This window comes from Photinus pyralis, unplaced genomic scaffold (assembly GCF_008802855.1).
Source record: "Photinus pyralis isolate 1611_PpyrPB1 unplaced genomic scaffold, Ppyr1.3 Ppyr1.4_LG1, whole genome shotgun sequence".
In the NCBI taxonomy this organism is placed as follows: Eukaryota; Metazoa; Arthropoda; class Insecta; order Coleoptera; family Lampyridae; genus Photinus; species Photinus pyralis.
In genome coordinates, this window is record NW_022170249.1 from 40,529,376 (window position 1) to 40,551,706 (window position 22,331).

Below are 22,331 nucleotides of genomic sequence, written 5' to 3' on the forward strand. Positions count from 1 at the left end.
TCGCTATGGGGCTTACTTTCTGAAAAAAGTGCAAATTTAGAAAAGCTACAAAATAAATAATTTTTCAATTTAAAATTTCTCAAAAACTAAGACTCACAAAAATACTGTTACAGAATAGAGTTTCTTATGCCACATTAGCTTTTAACACCCTCAAAAACCCTATAGGTCGTAACATATCGAAACCAAAATAGGAGTTTGCGACTCGTCATGCAAACCTAGATGCATTCCAAATTTCAACAAAATCGGGTGGAGCATATATATATATACTGTAGTATATATTAAGTATATATACATATTTTATATATATATATATATTTATATATATATATATATAATCATAGCTGTATGTGATTGTATAATGGGTTCAGTGTTATGTTATCGAAACATTCAAGGCACTCTACACTTGGAAGTTACAGTAGGTAACTTTTTTATTTCTGATGGCAGCCATATTGGATTTTAGCATTTTTTAATAAAGCTCGTTTCTCTGATTACAATGATTTATTATATGGTATGTTTCAACTTTTAAGATTGAAAACCGCTAATGATTATGTTCAACTATGAAAGAATACCAACCCATATATTCTCTAATACCATACCTCAAGGATGTAGTATAGGTAAGTCACCCACACAACCAAAACCATCTGAAAGGTATCCAATAGTTGAATAAGCGAGTAAGGTAAATTTTAACAAAAAAAATGTGTAATAATATTTTGAACCCTATGTATTTAAAACAAGTTTGCCAAGTAGTTGCCCTTTGTAGATATGAATAAACTATCGTGAAACCTAACTTATATGTGACATGGAGGAGGCCGGGACATTTCGCCGAATGCCCACAACGCCGACACGATTTTTTGAAGGTCCATATCGCCGACTAGGGACACTACGTCGACCGTGCCCACATCGTCGACAAGTGTGCAAGGGACACAACGCCGACCATGCCCACTTCGCCGACGGACACTACGCCGATCGTGCCCACATCGCCGACAAGTGAACAAGGGACACTATAGGTATGACACGCGAGGAAAATAATTTAAAATCGGATTTTTGCTTCATATTGTGTTAACAAATCTGAGTATTAAAGCAATATTAATTTACCTACAATTATTCGGTTTATATTTAAATACTGCAACTTGGTTTTTTCATTTGCCCCGACCCAGCTCAATCTACTACCAACAAAATCGGTCACAATAAGGGACCAAATCCTTCTTGTGGCATTTCCAAGATTTATACCACGAATTGCTGATAAATGTTTGATGTAAAATAATTAAAGGGGAAGAAAATTTTAACCACTATGTAAGTTCCTCACCAATACATTTGCCTGTTGAGGCATCTTCGAGTATTCTTCTAACAGCAAACATTCCTTGAGTGTTTTGTTGCATTGTTAAATTAAAACGTTGACAAAGATATTAAATGATTACAAAATACAGAACACAGACATGCCCAAAAAGGCAAAAATTACGACATTTAATTCATGCGGTCAACTAACAGGTGTTGGATTTTTAAATTTTTGACTAACACTACCACAAAAATCGCATGAAAAAATCTCATCGTGGAATCGCACCTTAAGAACAGTCAGAGTTAACTTTAGTTGTATGGGCAGAGACTGGGTAGATGACGGGATAGAGTTTTTATGAATTTGTTACGAAATATTTGATCCGCGGTTAATTGAAAACACATTCCACTTCCAATCTTCTCTGTCGATGGGCATTCTTCTCATTTAACGATGGAGTTGAGAGATTTTTGCAAAGGCAATGGGATAGAATTGGTAGCTCTATATCCTAATCGATTTAAAATATTATTAGTAGTATTTGCAGAAGTTTGCATTAGCTCTACTTAGGAGTTAAAGTAAATACAAAAATAGTATGTAGAGAGTCAAGATGCTTATAACCTTAACAACTAGTTAAAAATGTTTCAAACCCCACTGGTGGATGTTTCCGCGTAACGCAACTGTAAATGATCGGTAACGGACCAATATAGACCATAGCAGGTATCAATTAGCGAAAACCCGAAGTCTCTGGTGGTCCAGAGGCCGAAATATCGATGGAATAGACAGACAGACGACAGAAAATCGAGCACATAAACTTTACCTCAAATTCGTTGTATTACGCTACAAAACTGATGGAAGAAGAGAGTACATAATTATAATATTTTGGAAAGGACGTCAGAAATAGAGGTTTTAGATAATGTAGATGATGCTACAGGAAGACAGATTGATGACAATATTTGCTACATTTTATTTTGAATATGCATGGCGCTCCTAATTAGCTGATTCCCATTTAAATGTCCATTCGTTGCATGTTGTATTTGACTAGTTTAACTGAATGTGAGGCAAGGCATAAAGTTATGATGTGCACAGCTCGGCCGTTATACCCAAAGTAACTACTATTTCAGGTTTTTTTACAATTCTTTATTATAAAAAAGTCGTGATCTTACAGTTTAATTAAAAAAAGTAGCAACGCGAAGGTAGTTTGATTGTGCGTTTAAATTCTATTAAGAGTGCATTTCGGACATATGTAATCAAAAAACGTTTAAACCTTGTACATAATATCCAACAGATTTGAAAATATGTAAAAATCGAGGACAAAATTGCCGTTGATTTCTTCGAATTGTCAAAAACTTCATTAGCTAATAACCACGACGCAATGAAAGTAGTGGTGAAATTAGTATTGCGCTTTCGCTATTAAAATTCTTCGGAATCCTTAAACATTAATAGTACTCAAGGTAAAAACGATTCGCGGGTAATTATTAATTAGGTACTATATGTGTCTTTGTCTTTCATCTACTTAACCTTTCTATATATACTCCGAAACTTACAATTTAATTTCATAAAGTTTCGAGACGTCAGCTAGTTGGGTAAGTCACGCACTTATTTTAAATGCAATTCATAACTTTAGTTGCACTTGCAGCAAAATGAAGATAAACTGCATTGTGTTGTTCGTATTTGTCTCTGCTGTTTCCGCTCAATTTCCAAATGGCAGAATTTTAGAAGGACCTGTACCAAGTCTCTGTGCCCAGCGGAATATTCATGAACGTACACCTGATGGTAAAAACCGTTACTTTTATTCATGCAAATTCTTAGCTTAGCTTACTTTAGGCAAGGGGTATTTTATGAGCTGGAGGGATCCAGGTCTACGCGGAACTGAGGAAGACTGGTTGGGTGCTCGTAATTACTGCCGACAACGTTGCATGGACTCTATATCTATTGAAACCAGTGTCGAAAATGAATGGATTAAGGAAAGAATCGTTAGAGAACACGTTAGTATTTATCTCTCGCTCTAGTCGAATTCATTAAGATCGCCACTTACAGGTAAAATACATTTGGACATCTGGCCGCCTCTGTGATTTCAAAGGTTGCGAACGTCCCGATTTGCAACCCGTTGCGATTAACGGGTGGTTCTGGACCGCCGTCTTCCAAAAATTGGCACCTACCACTACGAGGGATCAAAACGATTGGTCTGAAAACGGTGGCATTGGTCGTCCGCAACCCGATAATCGTGAAGCCCAACAAGGCGGTGCCAGCGAGAATTGTTTAGCCGTTCTCAATAACTTCTATAAGGACGGTGTTAACTGGCACGATGTCGCTTGCCACCATCGCAAACCGTTTGTCTGTGAAGAAAATGAAGAGTTATTAAAATACGTCCGTTACCACAATCCTCATTTGAAAGTTTAAATTTGGACCGCTTGTGTTTTTCCAAAAATTGTTATCTGTTATTACCAGGAGGGATCAAAACGATTCTCGGTGAATGCGAATAATGTTTAATCGTGCAGGTTGGTTTTCTGTATGTCATTACCATGTAAATATACCCATTATCACATTTGTCTATTGTAAATTGAAAGAAGTTGTATAATAAAGGTTGTAACTTTTATACTTTCATTAATACGCAGAAAAAAAGCAAGTGAATATGCATTTCTGAATTCTAAGGCACAATCATGGATAAATTTGATGGCCCTAGCGAGTTGGCACACTAGTGTTCGGACGGTTTCATTTAAACTCACCGTGACATTCACCTCCAACAGGGCCGCCGTCAGTGACTTGTTTTCGTGTTGTGTGCTATACTGTACATCTTTATCTCCGTCTCAATGGGTCTCTGGATGATGGCCATGGTGTTCGCTGTAATGCTAAACATAATTTTGGTTTTCTAAGTTTAAATTTTACTTACTGTTTTGCGCTGCCCATAGTGGTAGTCAATTTCATTCAATCAGACTCTGCCTTATTTCGTAGAGCAAAGTACGTATTTATTTATGAACTGTTGATTCATAGGCTTCACTAGAATTCCTAAAAAAATTGCTAAACATAATAAAAAAAACAAACGTAGTTTAGATGTTGAGTAGCCAGTGGGCCATTTCGCGGTAATCGATACCAAAAAGGTATAAAAATAGGGTAAAGGCACTTAAGAGTACGCGGTCTATAAGAGTACGCACAGCAATTATTCATTAGAAGGATTACTAATGCCATCTCCAAAATATGTTTTAATCACACTATTTACATTGCAGGTTGGATGGTAAAACAGAAATTTACATAACCTTTCACATGTCTGAAATATTTGAGGACCGTTGGTTTGGCGGTTTTCAGTATAACTTTTGCGGTGTACAAAATAAGCTATTATTAACAAATCATATCAAACTTAAGTGTTGTTAGTGTTTCCAGGAACCTTTTATTATATCAGGTATGTTATTTGATATCGCGTAAATCGAAAATTTATAATTAGGAACTATTTATTACCTAAATTTTAACGGAACAACGAGGCGCTCAAGAGTACGCAGATCGAAAGTTTCAAGAGTACGCGTACTCTTGAAACTCAGTTCGTACTCTACAAAAATGTTCTTTAAAATACAATTAAACTTGTTAAATGTTAATTTGGTTGATTGATTTATTTTAATTAATTGACTGACACTTACATACAACCATGACTCAGGTGTGAATATTTTATAGGTTGCACACATGACTTCGTATAAAAGAAAAAGCAATCGAAAACTCGTCTTTACCGAAAATATTATGAGAGACATTAAAGAGAAGTTGTCACAGGGGCAAAGCAAAAGAAGCATAGCTGCTGAAATGAGCATCCCCGAAGCGACGCTTCGAAAACGACTGAAATGTGACACTGTTCCCAGTTCTTTGGGACGTTATAGTTGCACTTTCACAAAAGAAATGGAAGCTCAGTTAGCAGACTATGTTAGGGAGATGGACACTCGTTTTTATGGTGTTACCATGAAAGACTTAAAGCAGTTTGCCTATGAGTATGCGCAAGCGAATAAAATACAACATCCATTTAATATGGAAAAAAATGGCTGGAAAAACTTGGGTAAAGAATTTTTGTCGGCGGCAGAACATTACTTTGCGTCAACCAGAAAAATGTGCTATTGGAAGGTTAATTGGCTTTAATAATAAACCACAAATCCAGAGATTTTTTGGAAATTTAAAATTTCTTTATGAAAAATATAAATTCCCGTCGCATTGTATATATAATATGGATGAGACAGGAATGTCCACTGTTCCCAACAAGTTGCCGAAAGTATTTGCGCAAAATGGTAAAAACGGAGTTAGAAAAGTCGTGAGTGCAGAACGTGGACAATTGGTGACAGCAGTTTGCTGTGTTAGCGCAAGTGGAGTTTACATTCCACCTGCGCTTGTTTTTCCTAGAAAAAGAATGCGAGAAGAGTTGTACAACGGGGCTCCTGCTGGAACCTTGCCTCTTATATCGGATTCCGGATTTATTAATAGTGAATTGTTTTTACAATGGATGAAGCATTTTAAAGATTATGTGAAACCAACTGAAGAAAGTCCAGTCCTGTTAATTTTTGACAACCACGTTTCTCATAGAACATTAAATGTGATTAATTACTGCAGAGATAATTTCATACACCTCCTCTCAATACCCCCACACTCAAGCCATAAAATCCAACCTTTGGATAAGGGATTTTTTGGACCATTGAAATCGGCTTACAGCCAACTGTGCGATAACTGGTTGGTAAACAATCCTGGGAAGGCGATTACCCAAATGCAGGTCTTCCCTATTCAAAAACGCTTACTACAGGGTATCAAGCGTTGGAACTGCAGTGAACTCCTTTCTTTCGACTGGTATATTTCCGTATAATCCACAAGTATTCACTGATGAAGATTTCGCACCATCTCTCGTCACGGACAGAATGGAAGAACCGGTCATCATCAACAGAGTGAAGGAACCGGTCGTCACCGACAGAATGGAAGAACAGGTCGTCACCGACAGAATGGATGAACCGATCGTTACCGATAGAACGGAAGAACTAGAAGGACTAGACCTACACCGTATAAATGATGGGACTATCGTTTTAGAAACGCGAGAGACTCTTGGTAAAGATTTAACTATTAGTAATAGGCAACATACTGTAAATGTGCTAGCTGAACCTTACACTGTCGAAATAGATGACATTGAAATTTGCAAATATGACCAAATTATACACGATAGGAGAGAAAAAAACCCAGAAATGCTTATACTTCCAGTGGAAACTGACGTGTTGGTTAATTCACGCGGTAATGAAGAAATGAAGGCAAAAAATATGTCCATAATGAGTCCACACGAACTTCAACCATACCCTAAAATTACGACAATTCAAAACCGACAAAAAAATGCTCAGAAATCAGAACTTTTAACAAGCACTCCGTATAAAACCATGTTGGAAGAAAAAGAAAACATTAACCACGATGAAACTTTAAAGAATAATAAACTCTCGAGTAAAGTTAAAACAACAAAAAGGCAAATAGCGGAAGGTACCTCAAAAAAACGTACTACGATCACTAAAAGGAAGATAGTGCGTGGAAAAAAAAGTGTGGAATTAGGTGCAAAGACGAAAGATTCCCATGAAGAGATTCATTGTCCAGGTTGCAATGAACAATTTATTGAGCCACCCACAGAAGATTGGATTCAATGCTCTAAATGTATGCAGTGGTGGCATGAGGCATGTTGTTGTTATTCCGGAGGCGAATTTGTGTGTGATATTTGTTAAAATTATACATGCGTACTCTTAAGTGCCCTTGTGCGTACTCTTGCATGCAAGTACTTACAAGAGTACGCGTTTGTGGATTTGCACAAAAACTTTTTTATTTAGAATTTTGTTTCCGTTATGTTGCTTTTACTAGTAAAAATAAATCGTAGATAAATGTAGTTAATAGCTTTTATTCTAATGCTTCACCTTATACCAAACATTAATATGTACTATGGCATAATGTCTAACTCTTTCCAGCTTGATGGTTGCCCGATGTACCACCTAATTGTGGGTCTTTTGGGTATGGTGATACACGCATCGTACCACTTGGTTATTATTTTTTACTGCGTTGTATAATGGTGCTACTATCGTACCACAGCGGTTATAGATCCCTGTTGTGAGTGTGCATATCATATTATAGGTGTCGCCGCGCCCTCGCAGAAAAAAATCAAGTTAGCCGCGCTTTTGTTTCGCGCGTAAAACTTTCAGATTAGTGGCACTGTTTTGGTTTTAATTTTGTGTAAAAATAGTATTTTCGTGGTGATTACCGAATTATATTACAGCTTGTCAATCGTAAGTATTGTTACATGTACTAGTTTATGATTTTCAGTAGATTCACTTTACAAAAATTGTTAGTTTTTTGGTGTCCTTGCTTTGTACCACCATGCAACTAGCAAAAAATTATAAACTTTTTTCATAGTTTAGTGGCTCACCATTTATTTCTATTATCACTGCTATTATGACTACTTCTCTCAATCATATAGACCATTATCAGTAAACGCAAAGCGGACCCACTGGCTTTTAAGCTTGTTGACATGGCGGAGGAAGAATTATGCGAAGAGATATACGGAGAGGATATTTATGCAGATATTCCCAGTGATGCAGAATCTTTTGCACCTGATTTTTGCGTTGAAAGCAGCGATCGTGAAGATGAAGTGGATGAAATAATTGACATTCAAGTACCTAATAATAAAAATTAAATTTTTATTGCATACTAAAATTAATTTACAGGTCGTAGAAAGTGAATCTGATGAGTCTGAGTTTGATATCGCGGGTGACCTGGCAATACCTCCTATCTGCCATTTTTTGTGAAAATGAGATATTGGTAGATTCATAATCGGCGCGTACTAATGCACCTATCTGTAACTTCTCCTTTCGTTAAATAAAGTTCGAAATGGCTGAAAAGTTGTATTTCAATTTCTCCCACTGAAATCTTAATGATTTTTGTCATGCAAAATCTCCTAAATCAACAGTTTATTAGGTGATGTCATAAGAGGATTGTACCTCCGTTCAAGTGTAGTGTGTTTAACGTCGAAAACTGGTTCTCGTTGGTAGGTGTTTTGCTTTTTGTTTCTATAATCCACTATTTGAATATTAAAAGATGAATTTGTGTACATTAAACGACTAAACCATAAAATTTACGTTAAAAATAACCTCAATTTATTTTCGTTTTCAGATAGGAGGTATTGCATTATACTGAAAGTACCTGGATAATTTTAATAGGAGAAAATAGCACATCGATTTTTTGTTGGATCCCCATTTAGAAGGTAAAATTTTTTGACTATCTCTTCAATCTATTTACTTTACATCCGTCATAGGCTGCCAAAGGTTTTCCGGACTCAAAATAGTCATGTTTTCAAGGCGCACTGAAAAAATTCTGTCATTGGCCCAATCGCAAATCGATGTTGTCGACTCAAGCAAAACTGAAGAGAAAGAATGTTTCGATTTAGAAAATGCATCTTTCATATTTTTAGACGACAACGTGGTCGTAGAAAGCAACATCGCTTTTCCCATTCATCCTGATGAAGTAGTACCTAACTTTGAAGACTGTTTAACTGATATAACCAATACTACTTCCACTACTTGTGATATAGGAGTTCCAAACCAAGTCGAATATAAGCAAACAGATCGTCTTGTTCCTTACGAAGATTCGAGTGATGAAGATCATGTCATAGAAAACATTGCAAATGAAGTTGAGAAAACTGTAGAAGACGACCATGAATCAAATGATGTGCAAGATAGTAGTACTTCATATGAACCCGAAAAAGATGATGCCAATAAATTAGAAGAAACTGTCATAAATGAAACAGAAGAAGTGAACGAAAATGAATATGATCAAGGTAGAAAACGAAGGCGTAAGGCGGAAAAAGAAGAATGGGTCCGAAATAAAAACAAAAGACTTCGAATGCAGGGAAAAGCGTACATAGGATTTACTAAAAAAAGAGGAGAAAAAATTAAACAGGACTGTCCACGGAGTGAAAGACGTTTAAAAGAGACATGTACATCAAAGAAATGTAGAATATCTAAAGTCAGATATTGCTCAGAATTTACGGATGACTGCAGAAGAAACATTTTTGAACGTTTTTGGCGCATGAATTGGGAACAAAGGAAGGTTTTTATTGCATCTCACGTTTTTAAAACCCCAACATTTAGAAAAGGCAAAGAGAACTCAAGGAGATTAGGCACCTACACGTATTACCTAAACGATGGAAATGAAAACTTACAAGTATGTCGGTCCATGTTTATTAATACGTTGGACATCGGGTATAAAACTGTTCAATACTGGGTAGATAATAGTTCATATGGTATGACGAAAGGGAATGAGAATAGAATTTCTGCTAAGGAAGTCGTTAAGCAAAGGTATGCAGAAAGTTACAAGTTTTTAGACGAGTTTTTCAAAAGTTTACCTAAACTTCCTTCTCATTATTGTCGGCGCGATACTTCAAAGCTGTATTTGGAATACACTTTTCAAAATATGAACCAGTTATATGAAGTGTATGTGAATAATTTTTGCAAAGACAGAAACATCACTCCATTGGGTCGTAATGTGTTTTCAAAAACGTTTAAAGAAAAAAACTTGGCGCTATACTCACCGAAAAAGGATCAGTGTAATGTTTGTTTTTCATTCAAATATGGAAATGTCACAGAAAATGAATACAGGCATCACATCCTAAGGAAAGATGCTGCTAGAATGGAAAAACAAAAAGATAAAGAAAAAGCTGAGAAAGATGAAATTATTACATTGACTATGGATTTACAGGCAGTAAAACTATGCCCATATCTTCCGGCGAACAAAATTTACTTCAAAACAAAACTATGTTGCCATAACTTCACCATATTTGATTTAAAAACACGAAACGTTATGTGCTATTGGTTTTCCGAAAATGAAAATAGATTACTTAAAGCATCTACTTTTACCACCTGCATTATAGACTATTTGGAAGAAAATTGCATAACTCCAATGAAAAAGCCAATTGTATTGTATTCGGACGGATGTGGTTACCAGAATCGTAACAATGTCTTGGCCAACGCTTTACTCAATTTTGCAATGAAACACGAAACTTTTATTTTTCAAAAATACTTAGAACCAGGTCACACCCAAATGGAGTGTGACTCTGTACATAGTGTGATAGAAAGACGTCTTAAGCACAAAGAAATTCATTTACCAAGTGACTATGTGACAATATCAAAAGAAGCTCGAAAAACCCCCACGCCATATAAAACTAAAATGCTGGAGTACTCATTTTTTAAGGATTATTCCGCTTCCAAATTTTTGCGATACACTTCTTTAAGACCAGGTCGTAAGACTTCTGACCCTGTGATTAATGATATTAAGTGCATTAGGTATAATCCACAAGGAACCATAGATATTAAACTGGATTATGGCCAAGATTTATTTAATGAGCTTCCTTGCAGGCCAAAATGTATGCCTCCTATTATGAACTATCCTCAGTTACTGCAGGGACCTTCTAAAATTGCTTTGGATAAATGGAACCACCTTCAAGAACTTAAACTCGTTCTGCCAAAAGACACACATGCTTTCTACGATAATATTTTACATGAATAATTCTCCTCGCCAATTTATTTTTTTTAGTGATTATGAAACTTGCAGCTAGTTTTAGTTTATTTTATTCATGTTTATGTTTACATTAAAGTATTGTTTTAAAGTTTATTACCATGTATTAATTTTCCCTTGAGAAACCTACGTTTTGGGTATCATTTTTCTACAAAAATTTCTGTATAAGCTTGCTAAATTCAAAAAATTGTATACTTAATTAGATACTGCATTCTCCTATGAGAACAAATTTCTGTAGCAAAAACTCCTATCTGTAAAAACATGAATAGCAATACCTCACAAGTTATATAAAAATAACACCGGGTAAGATTGTGGCGTTTTTATTAAATTTAGTATAATATAATAAACATTAAAGAATAACTACTTCACATTGTTGAAAAATACCATCTCTCTACAAAATTGACAAGTTTTTTTTGTCTCCTGTAAAACGTCTCTTAACCAACATAGGAGGTATTGCCAGGTCACCCGCGATATACCGCTTGCTCAATTACAGTCTAGAAGGGCTAATGCTCGGACTAATGACACCCCATCTACCTCGACGACCAAACCTGCACCAGAGACATTTATCCGGAACAAGACACAAGCCTCAAATCAATGTTTTCCGTTTGTTCAAGATAGTGGAGTTGCCGATTTTATTAAAAACTTAAATAATCCAACTCCTGGGAAACTTTTCCAAGTCTTCTTTGACGATGGCCTTTTGGAACATATCGTCTTTCAGACAAACCTTTATGCCAACCAAACAAACCTCCAAAAGTCAAAGTCAACTTCTATCACCCCAACTACAAAGTGTGAATTTATGGCATTTCTGGGCATAAACATATTAATGGGAATTAAAGTTCTCCCGAGTTACCGAGATCATTGGTCTTCATCCCCTGATCTTCATGACCCATATATAAGTCAACTAATGAATGTAAACAGATTTAGTTGGATACTTGGTAACTTGCATCTCAATGACAATGAAGTTATGCCAAAGAAAGGTCAACCAGGTTTTGATAAATTATTCAAATTGCGGCCTTTTTTAGATGTTATGCAGCAAAAGTTTGAAGCATGCTTTTCACTAACCGAATGTGGTGCAATCGACGAATCCATGATTAAGTTTAAAGGACGAAGTTCCCTTAAACAGTACCTCCCCAAAAAACCTATAAAGAGAGGTTTCAAGGTTTGGTGTTTGGCGGATGGTTCAGGATATTTGAGTAAGTTTCAGATCTACACTGGAAAACAAGACAACAATGTAGAGAAGGCTTTAGGACCACGCGTCGTGAAAGATTTATGCTCTGGTTTAGAGAATAAGGGACATAGAATCTACTTTGATAATTATTTTAGTTCTGTCAATTTGTTGCATGATCTAAAAGATAAAAAAATTAATGCTTGCGGTACTATAAACAAAAACCGGAAACATTTGCCAACTTTTAGTTCCGATAAACAGCTGAAAAGAGGTGACTATGATTATTTTGTTAACAACAAAGGAATTGCTACCACAAAATGGAAAGACAAAAGGGCAGTTTTTTTGATTTCAAATTTCCACAATCCTCAAGATACTACCACTGTTAAGCGTAAAGCCAGAAATGGGTCTATTGAAGACGTGCCCTGTCCAATTATGTTGACCGACTACAACGCACACATGAACGCTGTTGACAAATTTGACCAGAAAAAATCCTCCTACGAAATTGATAGGAAAAGCCGAAAATGGTGGCATCGAATTTTCTTTTACTTTGTTGACGCTTGTATTGTGAACAGTTACATTATTTATGAAAAGCTGGGTTTACCGAAAATGACTCTGAAGAATTTCAGGCGCAAAGTGGTGGAACATCTTGTTTGTGAAACATTGACCCATACCAACACTAAGAAAAGAAGAAGTAATCCTGTTGTCGCTGCTATAAGGGAACACAAGCCATATGTTCCTGACAACATTCGCCAAAGGGAAGCAGCACATTTGCCCATTAGGTCGAGCAGAAGACGATGCGGGCACTGCAGCACAAAAAGTAAACAAGTTCGGACCAAATGGATGTGCACAATGTGCAAAGTCCCACTATGTTTGAAAGACGACAAAAATTGTTTTATTCCATTTCATAAGAAATAAATAAAAAAATTCTTATTAGCTTTTTTTACCTACCGCCCGTACTTGAGATATTCCTATTTGGCAGCTAAGCCTAATAATAATAATAATATGTGAAACCACTTTTCTTTCACGATGCTACATGGTGGTATCAACCCCAGTACCACCTCCTTTTAATTGTTTATAAATTAAAACTTTAACAATTTTAATTTTTTTTTCTAATTTTACTAACGTTTTGATCCCAGAAACATATTTTTTAAGTTTAAATTTAAACAAAATTTTTCTCGTGCAACTAAGGTGTTTCCTTACTCCGTGCAGCAAAGAGTTAAGTGCGTACTCTTAGGCTCCTTTACCTAATACGCAAATACTTACGTCAAAATAGAAAAATAAGTGATTTTTTTTCAGTTTTCATAATTCAAAAGAGATTACCAATATTTTCGATATTTTTCGTAATATTTCCTTCAACCTGAGATCATGCTAATGTTAAATATTAAGGGGATTATTTTTTGACGTTTCTCGAAACCAATAGAAATGTTCAATTTCAGTCATTCATATAGTATATTCCGGCCAATCAAAACATTATTATGGTGAGAATAATCTACTTAGATTATTCCAGCGAGAATTGTACTATCGTTTCCTTCTTCAGATGATGATTCTGAATAACGGTATAGTATCCTACTTCTGCACTCGGCTCACGATTTTTAGAGCAGAAAACTGCTAATAAACGAAACCACTCTTTTACAGACTGTACCCCCTCTACTCTCCGCCAATTACCGACATGTACGCTTCATTACTTTTCTTATTTGGTGCTTTACGCTCACACGTAAAAATTTATTGTGTTTTTAATTATCGGAAATAACAAAAGAAAATCAGTGGAAAACGAATCATCTTTTTCCTAGTCGTCTTCTGAGGACGAGGAAGTTTTAAGATTGCGTCGGAAACTTAAGTAATTAAAGAGGAAATTTAAAAAGAGGAAGACGTACAACTCAGATTTGGATGACTTTACTTACCTTGTTCTAAATCTTTAGAACACAATGCATGATGAATGGGCATTCGCAGAGACTGAGGATTTCATTGCGTCCATTGCTGTAAAAATATTTCGGCTAGTTAAATAATTATTTCTCATTATCACCTTACAGCTTCGTTTTCTTTGTCTGGTTCATCTTCAACCTGATTTGAGACAATCTGCAACAGTTGTAAGCTTTACTTATATGTGGATGTCAATAAACAAAATACAAACTTTAGTTTCAGGAATTGTAAATTCAAAGATAATGTTCTCATCCATAGCTACTGATGCTGAAGGAGCAGCAATGATTTCTTCAGCTTCACCCCAGGGATTCGGACCGGACCGAAAAAAAACCGAAAACCGGACCGAAACCGGTATTTTTTTCAGGACCGAAAACCGAACCGAAACCGTTATTTCTTCAGAAATTGAATCTTATTGAGAACCGGAACCGTTATTATTTTTTTCGGTTCTTTTCGGTTTTTTTACGGTTCTGAACAGGTTATTGGAAGTTGAAGGACGCGCCGGCCAACGCGTTCTGAAAAAAGATAAAATATTACTTTAAGCCGTAGCCAGAAAGGGAAAGGAAAAAGGTAGCCGATAATTTAGCCACAACCATTTTAAAAATAGATTTGTTTTGTTGTGCAATTCTCAATTGTGTGAATACTTGTATAGTGAATGCTGTTAATGCGATTTGCGAAGTAGAAAATGGGACGAATATCATCAAACAATGCACATAAACATTTTATTAATAACAAAATATCTACCTGCAAAATATGTGATGCAAAACTAAAAGTAGGCGACTTTAACCTGAAAATTTGTCGATTTTTGTTTGAATACATTCTTCGTTACAGGGAAATCATGGTACCAATTTGAAAAAGCATTTGATGAGATACCACGACTTCGAAGAAGCATATTTTAGTTTTAGTGAACATAAGCTTACCTCGAAAAAAGTAAACCAACAAAAACTAAATGAAATAAATAAAGTACAGGTGGCCATGTCGAAGGAAATTTTAATTGAGGCATGTGTTGAGTTGGTGACATTAAATGGTAGACCATTTACGTTAATGGGTGACTCTGGATTCAGAAAAATATTAGAACCCATTCTAGAAGGTCTGCCAAAAAAAGACAACATCAGTTTAACCAATGAATCAATTCAAAATTACATAGATACTGAATATAATATTATGAAGTCAGAAATAATTAGGCAAATCACTGGTGCCATGATTTGTCTAAAAGTAGATGCGGTCACACGATTGGATCGATCCTTTCTTGGTATAAATATTCAGTACATGTATCAAGATTCTATAGTTTTACAAACTCTGGCAGTTAAAGAGTTAACAGAACGCCACACAGGTTTGTTTTATAATAATAAGTATTACCTATTCTATAGTTTTTGTATTTCTAGGTGACTACATAAGTAATATAATATTGGAATTATGTAATTCCTTCGAAATAAAACCAAGTCAGATTTATACCATTACAACGGATAATGGTTCTAATATGATTAAGGCCATTAAATCGTTGGCAACAAGTAACGGAGACTTGGAAATTGTTGAAATGGATGAAGATGAAGCTCAAGATTTGGAAATAGACGATGAAGCACAAGAATCCTTACTAAATTCATTTCCTGATGATGATATACTCAATTTAACTAATCTTTTGCAACCACAAGAAGGTGATCCGTTTCCATCCCATTTAAACTACCATGTATTTATTACGGGTAAGTTGAAATCGAGGTTGAAATTTAAGTTGAAAACTCGAAATGAATGTAGCTATGTAGAAATGTTTCTCTAAGTGTATGGGGACATCACAGCCATTCCGTTGGTTAACTTGACAATGACAAGATTGCTTGGTATCAATAAAATGCTTGTACTTACATTTCGAAAAATTCAACCGTCACTTAATTTTAACAATGTGCAATTAATCGGAAATAAATTTTAGGTATGCGTTGTGCGGCTCATACCCTTCAACTTGCAGTAGAAGGAGCATTAAGTAAAGATAAATCTGTAGCTGCCTTAATTCTAAAAGCAAGGCACATAATTAAAAAACTTAGAACTCAAACATATTTGTATATGATTAAAAAACAGAATTTAAAAAAACCTGTAATTGACTGTGTAACAAGATGGGGGTCAACTATGAAGATGTTGGAAAGTTTGCTAGATTTAAAAGAATTTTGCTTGGAAATGTCAATTACATCAAGTGATAAATTTGAAAATTTTTCCGAATTAGAGTGGACAAAAGTTAATCATATTTGCCAAGCATTGCTACCTGCCTATATATGTACAAAAAAGCTCCAACGTGAGCAACTCACACTAAGCGACTTTTATGGTTATTGGCTTGAATGTAAAATGGAAACCAATAAAATTAACTCAACTTTTTCAAATATAATAGTGTCTAATATGAATGTTCGTGAAAAAGATCTGCTTGGAAATAACGTAATTTTAGCTGCTATTTTCCTTGACCCTAGATATAAAATTATGTTAGATAAGGAGCAATGCAAAAAAGCAAAGAGTCACTTGAAGGAAGTATGGTATCATTTGCTTATGTATAAGGAAGCTATTGTTCCTTCAATAGCTGCAGAAAGTTCAACTGACACTGACACGTCGGCGGTTGATGATTTCGAGGAACTATTAAAGGAAAAGGAAAGGCAAGTTGCTGTACGAAAGTCACTGCATCCTACGAGTATTAAATCAGGCGGATCCAAATCAGTACAAGAGGAACAACAAAAACCAATTGATTGTCTTCTAAACAATTACGAATGCGAGCAACCTAGAATAAACAGGAAGAGTGATGTGTTGAAATTTTGGAGTATGAATAAACACTCGCATCCTGAATTGTACATTTTGGCACATATTGTACTTGCATTTCCTGCAACGCAGGTTAGCGTTGAACGTTTATTTTCAGGCTTAAAATTTATTTTGTCTCCATTAAGAAACAAGGTTAAAGCGAAAATTTTGGAGCAACAAATTTTTATCCGCAGCAACAAAAATTTTAATAAAAAGAAAAACAAAGTTACCCAGTAAGCCCCACAATAGTGTAAAAATTATTTAAATGATAAATGTTTTTTAGATTTTCAATTCCAATTCATACTGACGCTGCACCTCAAGATTTGGCCCAAAATAAAAGGAAAGGAGAACAGGAAGAGCAACAGGCAGCAGCAAATAAAAATAAAAAACAACGTTCTATTAATAATTATTTTCATTAATAAATAATTCAATATACATATTATAGATTTAAAAGTGTTAAAATTAATGTAGTACTAATAGTAGAAATGAAATTTTTTTTCTGTATGTGTCTGTCACTCTGTGATATAGGTTCATCTCTTGACCAAGTCCATTGTCATTTTGAACCAGGTAAGCAGCTCAGTTAAGCAGATTTCGGTGTTTTTACTCATGCGTAATTGATAACCATTTTTCACTTGAACTGAAGGTAAATAAACCAATATGAAGTAAAATAAGTAAAAAGGTTTCTGCCCAAAGGCGAGTAACGTTAGCACATTTTCCAATTTTTCATGTATTGATCAGTACCTCCCAAAAGGTCATTTACGATATGTTTGCCTTTACTACAAGCATCTGTGCTTAAAATTTCCAATAAATATCTTAACAAATAAGAATGTTGATAATGCGCAGCCTGCGCATCGCACATTAATCGTCTAGATTTTTCTTGGCTCAGGTGCTAGAGCCATAAACTACCAAATGCAAAAACAATGAACTAAATATCTTGAAAACTGTAGGAGTATATAGTTAAGGCCTCGGACAGAGAAAGTGGCTACAATAGCGCCCCCTTTCCTTGGAAATGCGTTAAAAAGATTGAACACAATTACGTTTAGAACTAGAACCGTTATAAATGTGAACCAGAACCGTTATTCCAATAGGTCCGGACCGTTTGAACCGAAAAAAAAATCGGAACCGGTCCCACAACCCGGCCCACCACCTGTTTGATATAAACTGGCTTTTTTTAAAGAATACTGTTTCCTTGTTGTTTTCTTGAAGGAATCCCACTTCATTCGCAGTTGCTTGCATGATCGGCCCGTGCCAACCACTGCATTGAATTTTTCGGTTAATGCCTCCCATTGGCCATCTTTTTCACGATTAGGTACAGCAGCATCCGTCTTCTTGCTTTCTGAAAACAATAATTTGAAGTATGTACAGGTACGTACTTTAAAATATGGGGAATATTCACCGATGCTGGTGGTCTCACTCGTGGGACCTAAAAAGGGACTAACCACTCGCATAGCTTTTAAACATCGAGTGTCGCCGTCCGAAGAAAATCCTACTACGATAATTCCATTTTCCCTAGCGGTTTCTTCTAAAAAATTCCATCTCTTCAGAACGTCTTGAAAGTTAAATTGATTACTGCTACCAAATACGCATAAGCAAAAAGCAGGAATGTCGTCTTGCAAAGGCTGCGCCATAAAGACGTACGCATTGTTGGACATAATTTCTTTTAAGAATGTTTCTTGAATCATTTTTGCAGAAGTTACTATAAATTTGTCGTTTTGAGGAAAGCCTGTAGAACTGTCCATTGGAAGTACCACCCCAACCAGTTTATCTGAATGATTATCGTATTGGATTCTCTTCAAGACGGCAGTTTGGTCTTCACTTAAAAAAAACCTTCATTGGAAGTTTTCTGTCCTGCAAATATTTCTTTAAGGCAGAAATGTGTAACGTTTCCTCTTCTACCGTCATAGTTTCGCTCAATGTTCGCCGAACATTTGATAATGACGGCAAAGTGTTGGGAAGGTTTGCCGCTAACGTTTCATACAGAAGTTTGCCACCTATTAGAAAAATATAAAGGAAAACTTTTTAAATTCTTGGTCAAATCGGTTATTATTGGGCTTTGCGTTACTATTCTTTTCGGCAGATTTAATTAAGATTTCAGCAGAATTTGACATATTTTAATCCGCAAAGCTTGTAGCAAAATGTTTAGACAATCTTACAGTCAATTCAGGAGTTAACATTACATCGTGTATTACGTTAACAGTTTTCTTGGGAAAAGCCTGCTCATCAACTTGAGCAATTTTTTGTGATTCTTTCTTTTGAAACAGTTCGGCAGATTCTGGATTAAAATATTTTCGTATTGTACTGCTGCTTTGACAATTCGGTGTAGTTTTTTTTATTAAGTTCTTTTCGAGGTTCTTTTGTATGGCTTCGCAAATGCGTATTAAAATTGGAAGTTATCCATTTTTTGCCATATTTACCAGTCGCTTTTATTACTTTTATTTTGCTGTAGGACAATAGATATATGCACAATCTGGTTGAATGGCGATATTTATTTCTATTTTAATATCGACGTCAATATCGTTGTTGTTAAGAGTTTTCAAATAATTTTTACCGAGTTAAATGCATTATCTCATCATTTTCATTAACATTTGCATAATTAGTCGACGTTTGTTGTATATTAGCAGTACTACTACTCAACGCCTGTCTTTTTCGGACGCCTTCGTTATTGCAGTAACTCTTTCGTTTCCCGTTTATTTTTTTACAATAATTTTCTTTTAATTGTAACAGTTGCACTCTGTGCCCCCTCAAGATTTTAAATATTGAAGGTTTTTTAGTAAATATTCCATAAAATTTTCCAATTTCAGTAGGCTCTAACAACTGAAACAAATCTTCTTGGGCAAATTTTTCCATTTCATCAATGTCTTTCTCTTCAATTTTTGCAAAAGTTTGCATATGTTCCCACCCACAATATCTTAAAAGTAGTAGTAGATTCTCCGGTATAATTGCACCTGCTTCCTTTGCAAAATCTTCTACAGACTGTGTGGTATCCATTTCAGAATTGTTGTTTTCCATTTCGTTTGCTACAAAATCAATTTTTATACAAGTAAGTACAAATGTATAATTCATAGCAAAGACAAGTTGCATATTGCAATCTAGTAATACCCACTTTTCAGATTTACTGTAATTTTGGTTTTATTGCAAAACAACGAAAATGTGGATATTTCGTTTTTACTTTTTTACTCGCTTTTTTGAGTAAACGAAATATCCACATTTAGTTTTTTAAATAAGGAAAGTGCCGGGGTCTCGCGGAGTCTACATTTTCATGATGTATATAGTCTGTTTTTTTTTTACATATTCTTGTATATAAAAAAACCTAAATTTAAAACAGTCAGTAAATGTACAAAAACAAGGAGTTTTTAGCGCCTCCCAAGATTTATTCCTGCGAGGTTTCCTGAGTGATTGTACTATGTATTTATAGCTTTTGTCATCGAAAAAGATAGTAATGCTTTAAAGTGTTTAACTCCGTGTTTAATGTTGCACTAATTCATTTAAATTGATTGAAAGATAAGTAAACAACGCCGAACACAATGTAAAACGGATTTACATAGTTTGCTTTCTTACAATTACTACTAAGATGATATTAAATAACGTACGGGATATCGCAGCTACTTGCCTTTTAAAACCCTTTGAACTCAAACTAATCACACATACACTTACACCCTCGCAGCAGAGGAAAAAGAGGAGGGAGCGTATCTAGAATGGATAGGCTTAACGGGAGATGCGTGACTGCACAACAGTCAAAAGCGAGGAAGAGTTTGCTTAACCTGAATTTTCGAAAAGAGCTGAAGGATGTTATTCTGGAAGCCCGCAGCGATGAGTTTTGTTTGGTAAACATTTATCTGATAGGATAACGGAGGCCAACGGAGGCCAAGGCTATGGAGAACTCGGGTTTGGATTTAAAACAGAAGAAGACCCCAACCTTACAAAGGAAACCCTTTTCACAGAATCAGGGAAACTACAAGAGTCCGCCCAAGCGACGGCCACCTCCCTCGACTAGGCGGACAGACGAGCAACTATCAACAACAATACCGAAAAGGATCAACACAATACAGGCATTCCACGTCTCAAAACATAAACACAAATAAAGCAAATAATTACAGTTACGACGAACCTAAAAAGAAACCGACACCACCTAAACAATTTTAATTTTGGAAAATACTTTAGCACTTGTTCCCGGGTTAAATTCGAACTTTGTAAATTAATTGTCATTAATTCTCGCCTAAAATAACCGCGTGTTTTAAAATGCGTACGCCGTTGGATTTAATTCGTATAAAGGAATATTGTCTTTTACCTTACGAATGAAGTCTCTTGATTCGGCGGGAGTTTGTTGAACTTGATTCGGTCGATGTCGAACCGTGGAATTTTTTCTGAGACTCGCAAATTTTTGACGTCGTAGATGGTCACCTTCTGGTCGTTTAGAATTCCGCCACCCTCCACCTCAGCAGTCTGGCTCCTCGGAGAAATTGAGTCCAGTAACTCGATTTGTATCTAAAACCGTCTCGCACAGCGCTCATCATTGCAAGTTCAAAATACATCAGTATGCTTCTTGGGGATACCCTTGTATATTCCGACTCTACTTCTGATGCTTGGACTTCTTCGGTTTGTGATAACTGCGAAATAAGTTGCACAATATCTTTTTTACAGGTTTTACAATTTACTATAGTATTTTTAAATCGTCACTTAATAAAATAATTTTAGAGCCGGTTACTTTCGTCTCGCTACTAATTTCTATTGTTACGTCATTAATTATGTCTAATTAGTCCAATCATCTGGCAGTATTAGCGGTAGTTTTACAAATTGGTAGAGTTTTGAAAGAAGTTCTTGTGCCATATGAGGATTAATTTTCTATTTCCATTGTACACATTGTAAGCACGTTGTCCGTGACTCCTCGGTCATCAACGATTGTTCAATAGTCATATCTGACCACGTACCACACCAAAACTTATCGGATCGTCGTATTGTAAACCATCCTTTGGTAGTAAATGACTCATATTCATCAGCAGTCATTGTTTTCACAATCTATACATATCTTGCAGATACAAATGGCAAAACAAGATCTAAAATTCGTTTAAACATGTCATACGTTGAATTCCACCTTTGTTATCAGGTCCTGCTTAAGGGTTAATATTGCATTCTGAATGCGGGGTTATGGGCGAAGCAAGGCACGTGCTTCCACCGGTTTTCATATAGCTGTTACAATATTTGCTGCATTGTCTGTAGTCAGGCTGGTATTTTTTCTAATATCTTCCAGTCGGTGGCAATTTTGATTAATTCATTTGATAGTTTTCAGCTGTATATTCTCCATTTGTAATATAGGAGGCAGTAACTGTTTCGGTGGTAATTGACGCCCAACTGTCCGTGGTTAAGAAACGGCATCGCATTTCTTTAAACCAGGCGTTTCTCCAAAAAGTCGACGCATCTGAGCTGTCATTCGGCGAGGGTCCATGACTGGAAGATAGGAGGCAGTAACAATATTACAAATATATACATCGCTTCGTAAGGAGTTGACAATTCCATTGGCGTAGGCGCTTCCACAGGTATTTTTGATCTATCTGTACCATATATTATTGCCCGGGAGCGGTGGCGTGGTATGATTGAAGTGGGATGTCTGCGAGGAAAAATCGGAGATCCTCGGACCGACCTGTGATTTTCTTGGCGCACTTGGGG

At 35.8% G+C, this 22,331-nt stretch overlaps 3 protein-coding genes across 3 annotated transcripts; all 3 read left to right on the top strand.

Annotated features, from left to right (window-relative positions):
• Positions 1-2,910: 2,910 nt before the first annotated feature.
• On the top strand, positions 2,911-3,797 carry LOC116159190. Its single transcript, XM_031472137.1, has 3 exons — positions 2,911-3,043; positions 3,095-3,255; positions 3,308-3,797. The coding sequence occupies exons 1-3, from the start codon at positions 2,911-2,913 to the stop codon at positions 3,668-3,670; spliced, it is 657 nt and encodes a 218-aa protein (XP_031327997.1). The 3' UTR covers positions 3,671-3,797.
• A 4,230-nt stretch (positions 3,798-8,027) lies between these two features.
• Positions 8,028-10,849, top strand: LOC116159087. Its single transcript, XM_031471989.1, has 3 exons — positions 8,028-8,294; positions 8,420-8,510; positions 8,562-10,849. Exon 3 carries the CDS (start codon positions 8,594-8,596, stop codon positions 10,808-10,810), a length of 2,217 nt encoding a protein of 738 aa, XP_031327849.1. The 5' UTR covers positions 8,028-8,294; positions 8,420-8,510; positions 8,562-8,593; the 3' UTR covers positions 10,811-10,849.
• Positions 10,850-15,135: 4,286 nt separating this feature from the next.
• LOC116161229 lies at positions 15,136-16,825 on the top strand. Its single transcript, XM_031474511.1, has 4 exons — positions 15,136-15,234; positions 15,287-15,601; positions 15,823-16,760; positions 16,814-16,825. Exons 1-4 carry the CDS (start codon positions 15,171-15,173, stop codon positions 16,823-16,825), a joined length of 1,329 nt encoding a protein of 442 aa, XP_031330371.1. The 5' UTR covers positions 15,136-15,170.
• The last annotated feature ends 5,506 nt before the right edge of the window (positions 16,826-22,331 follow it).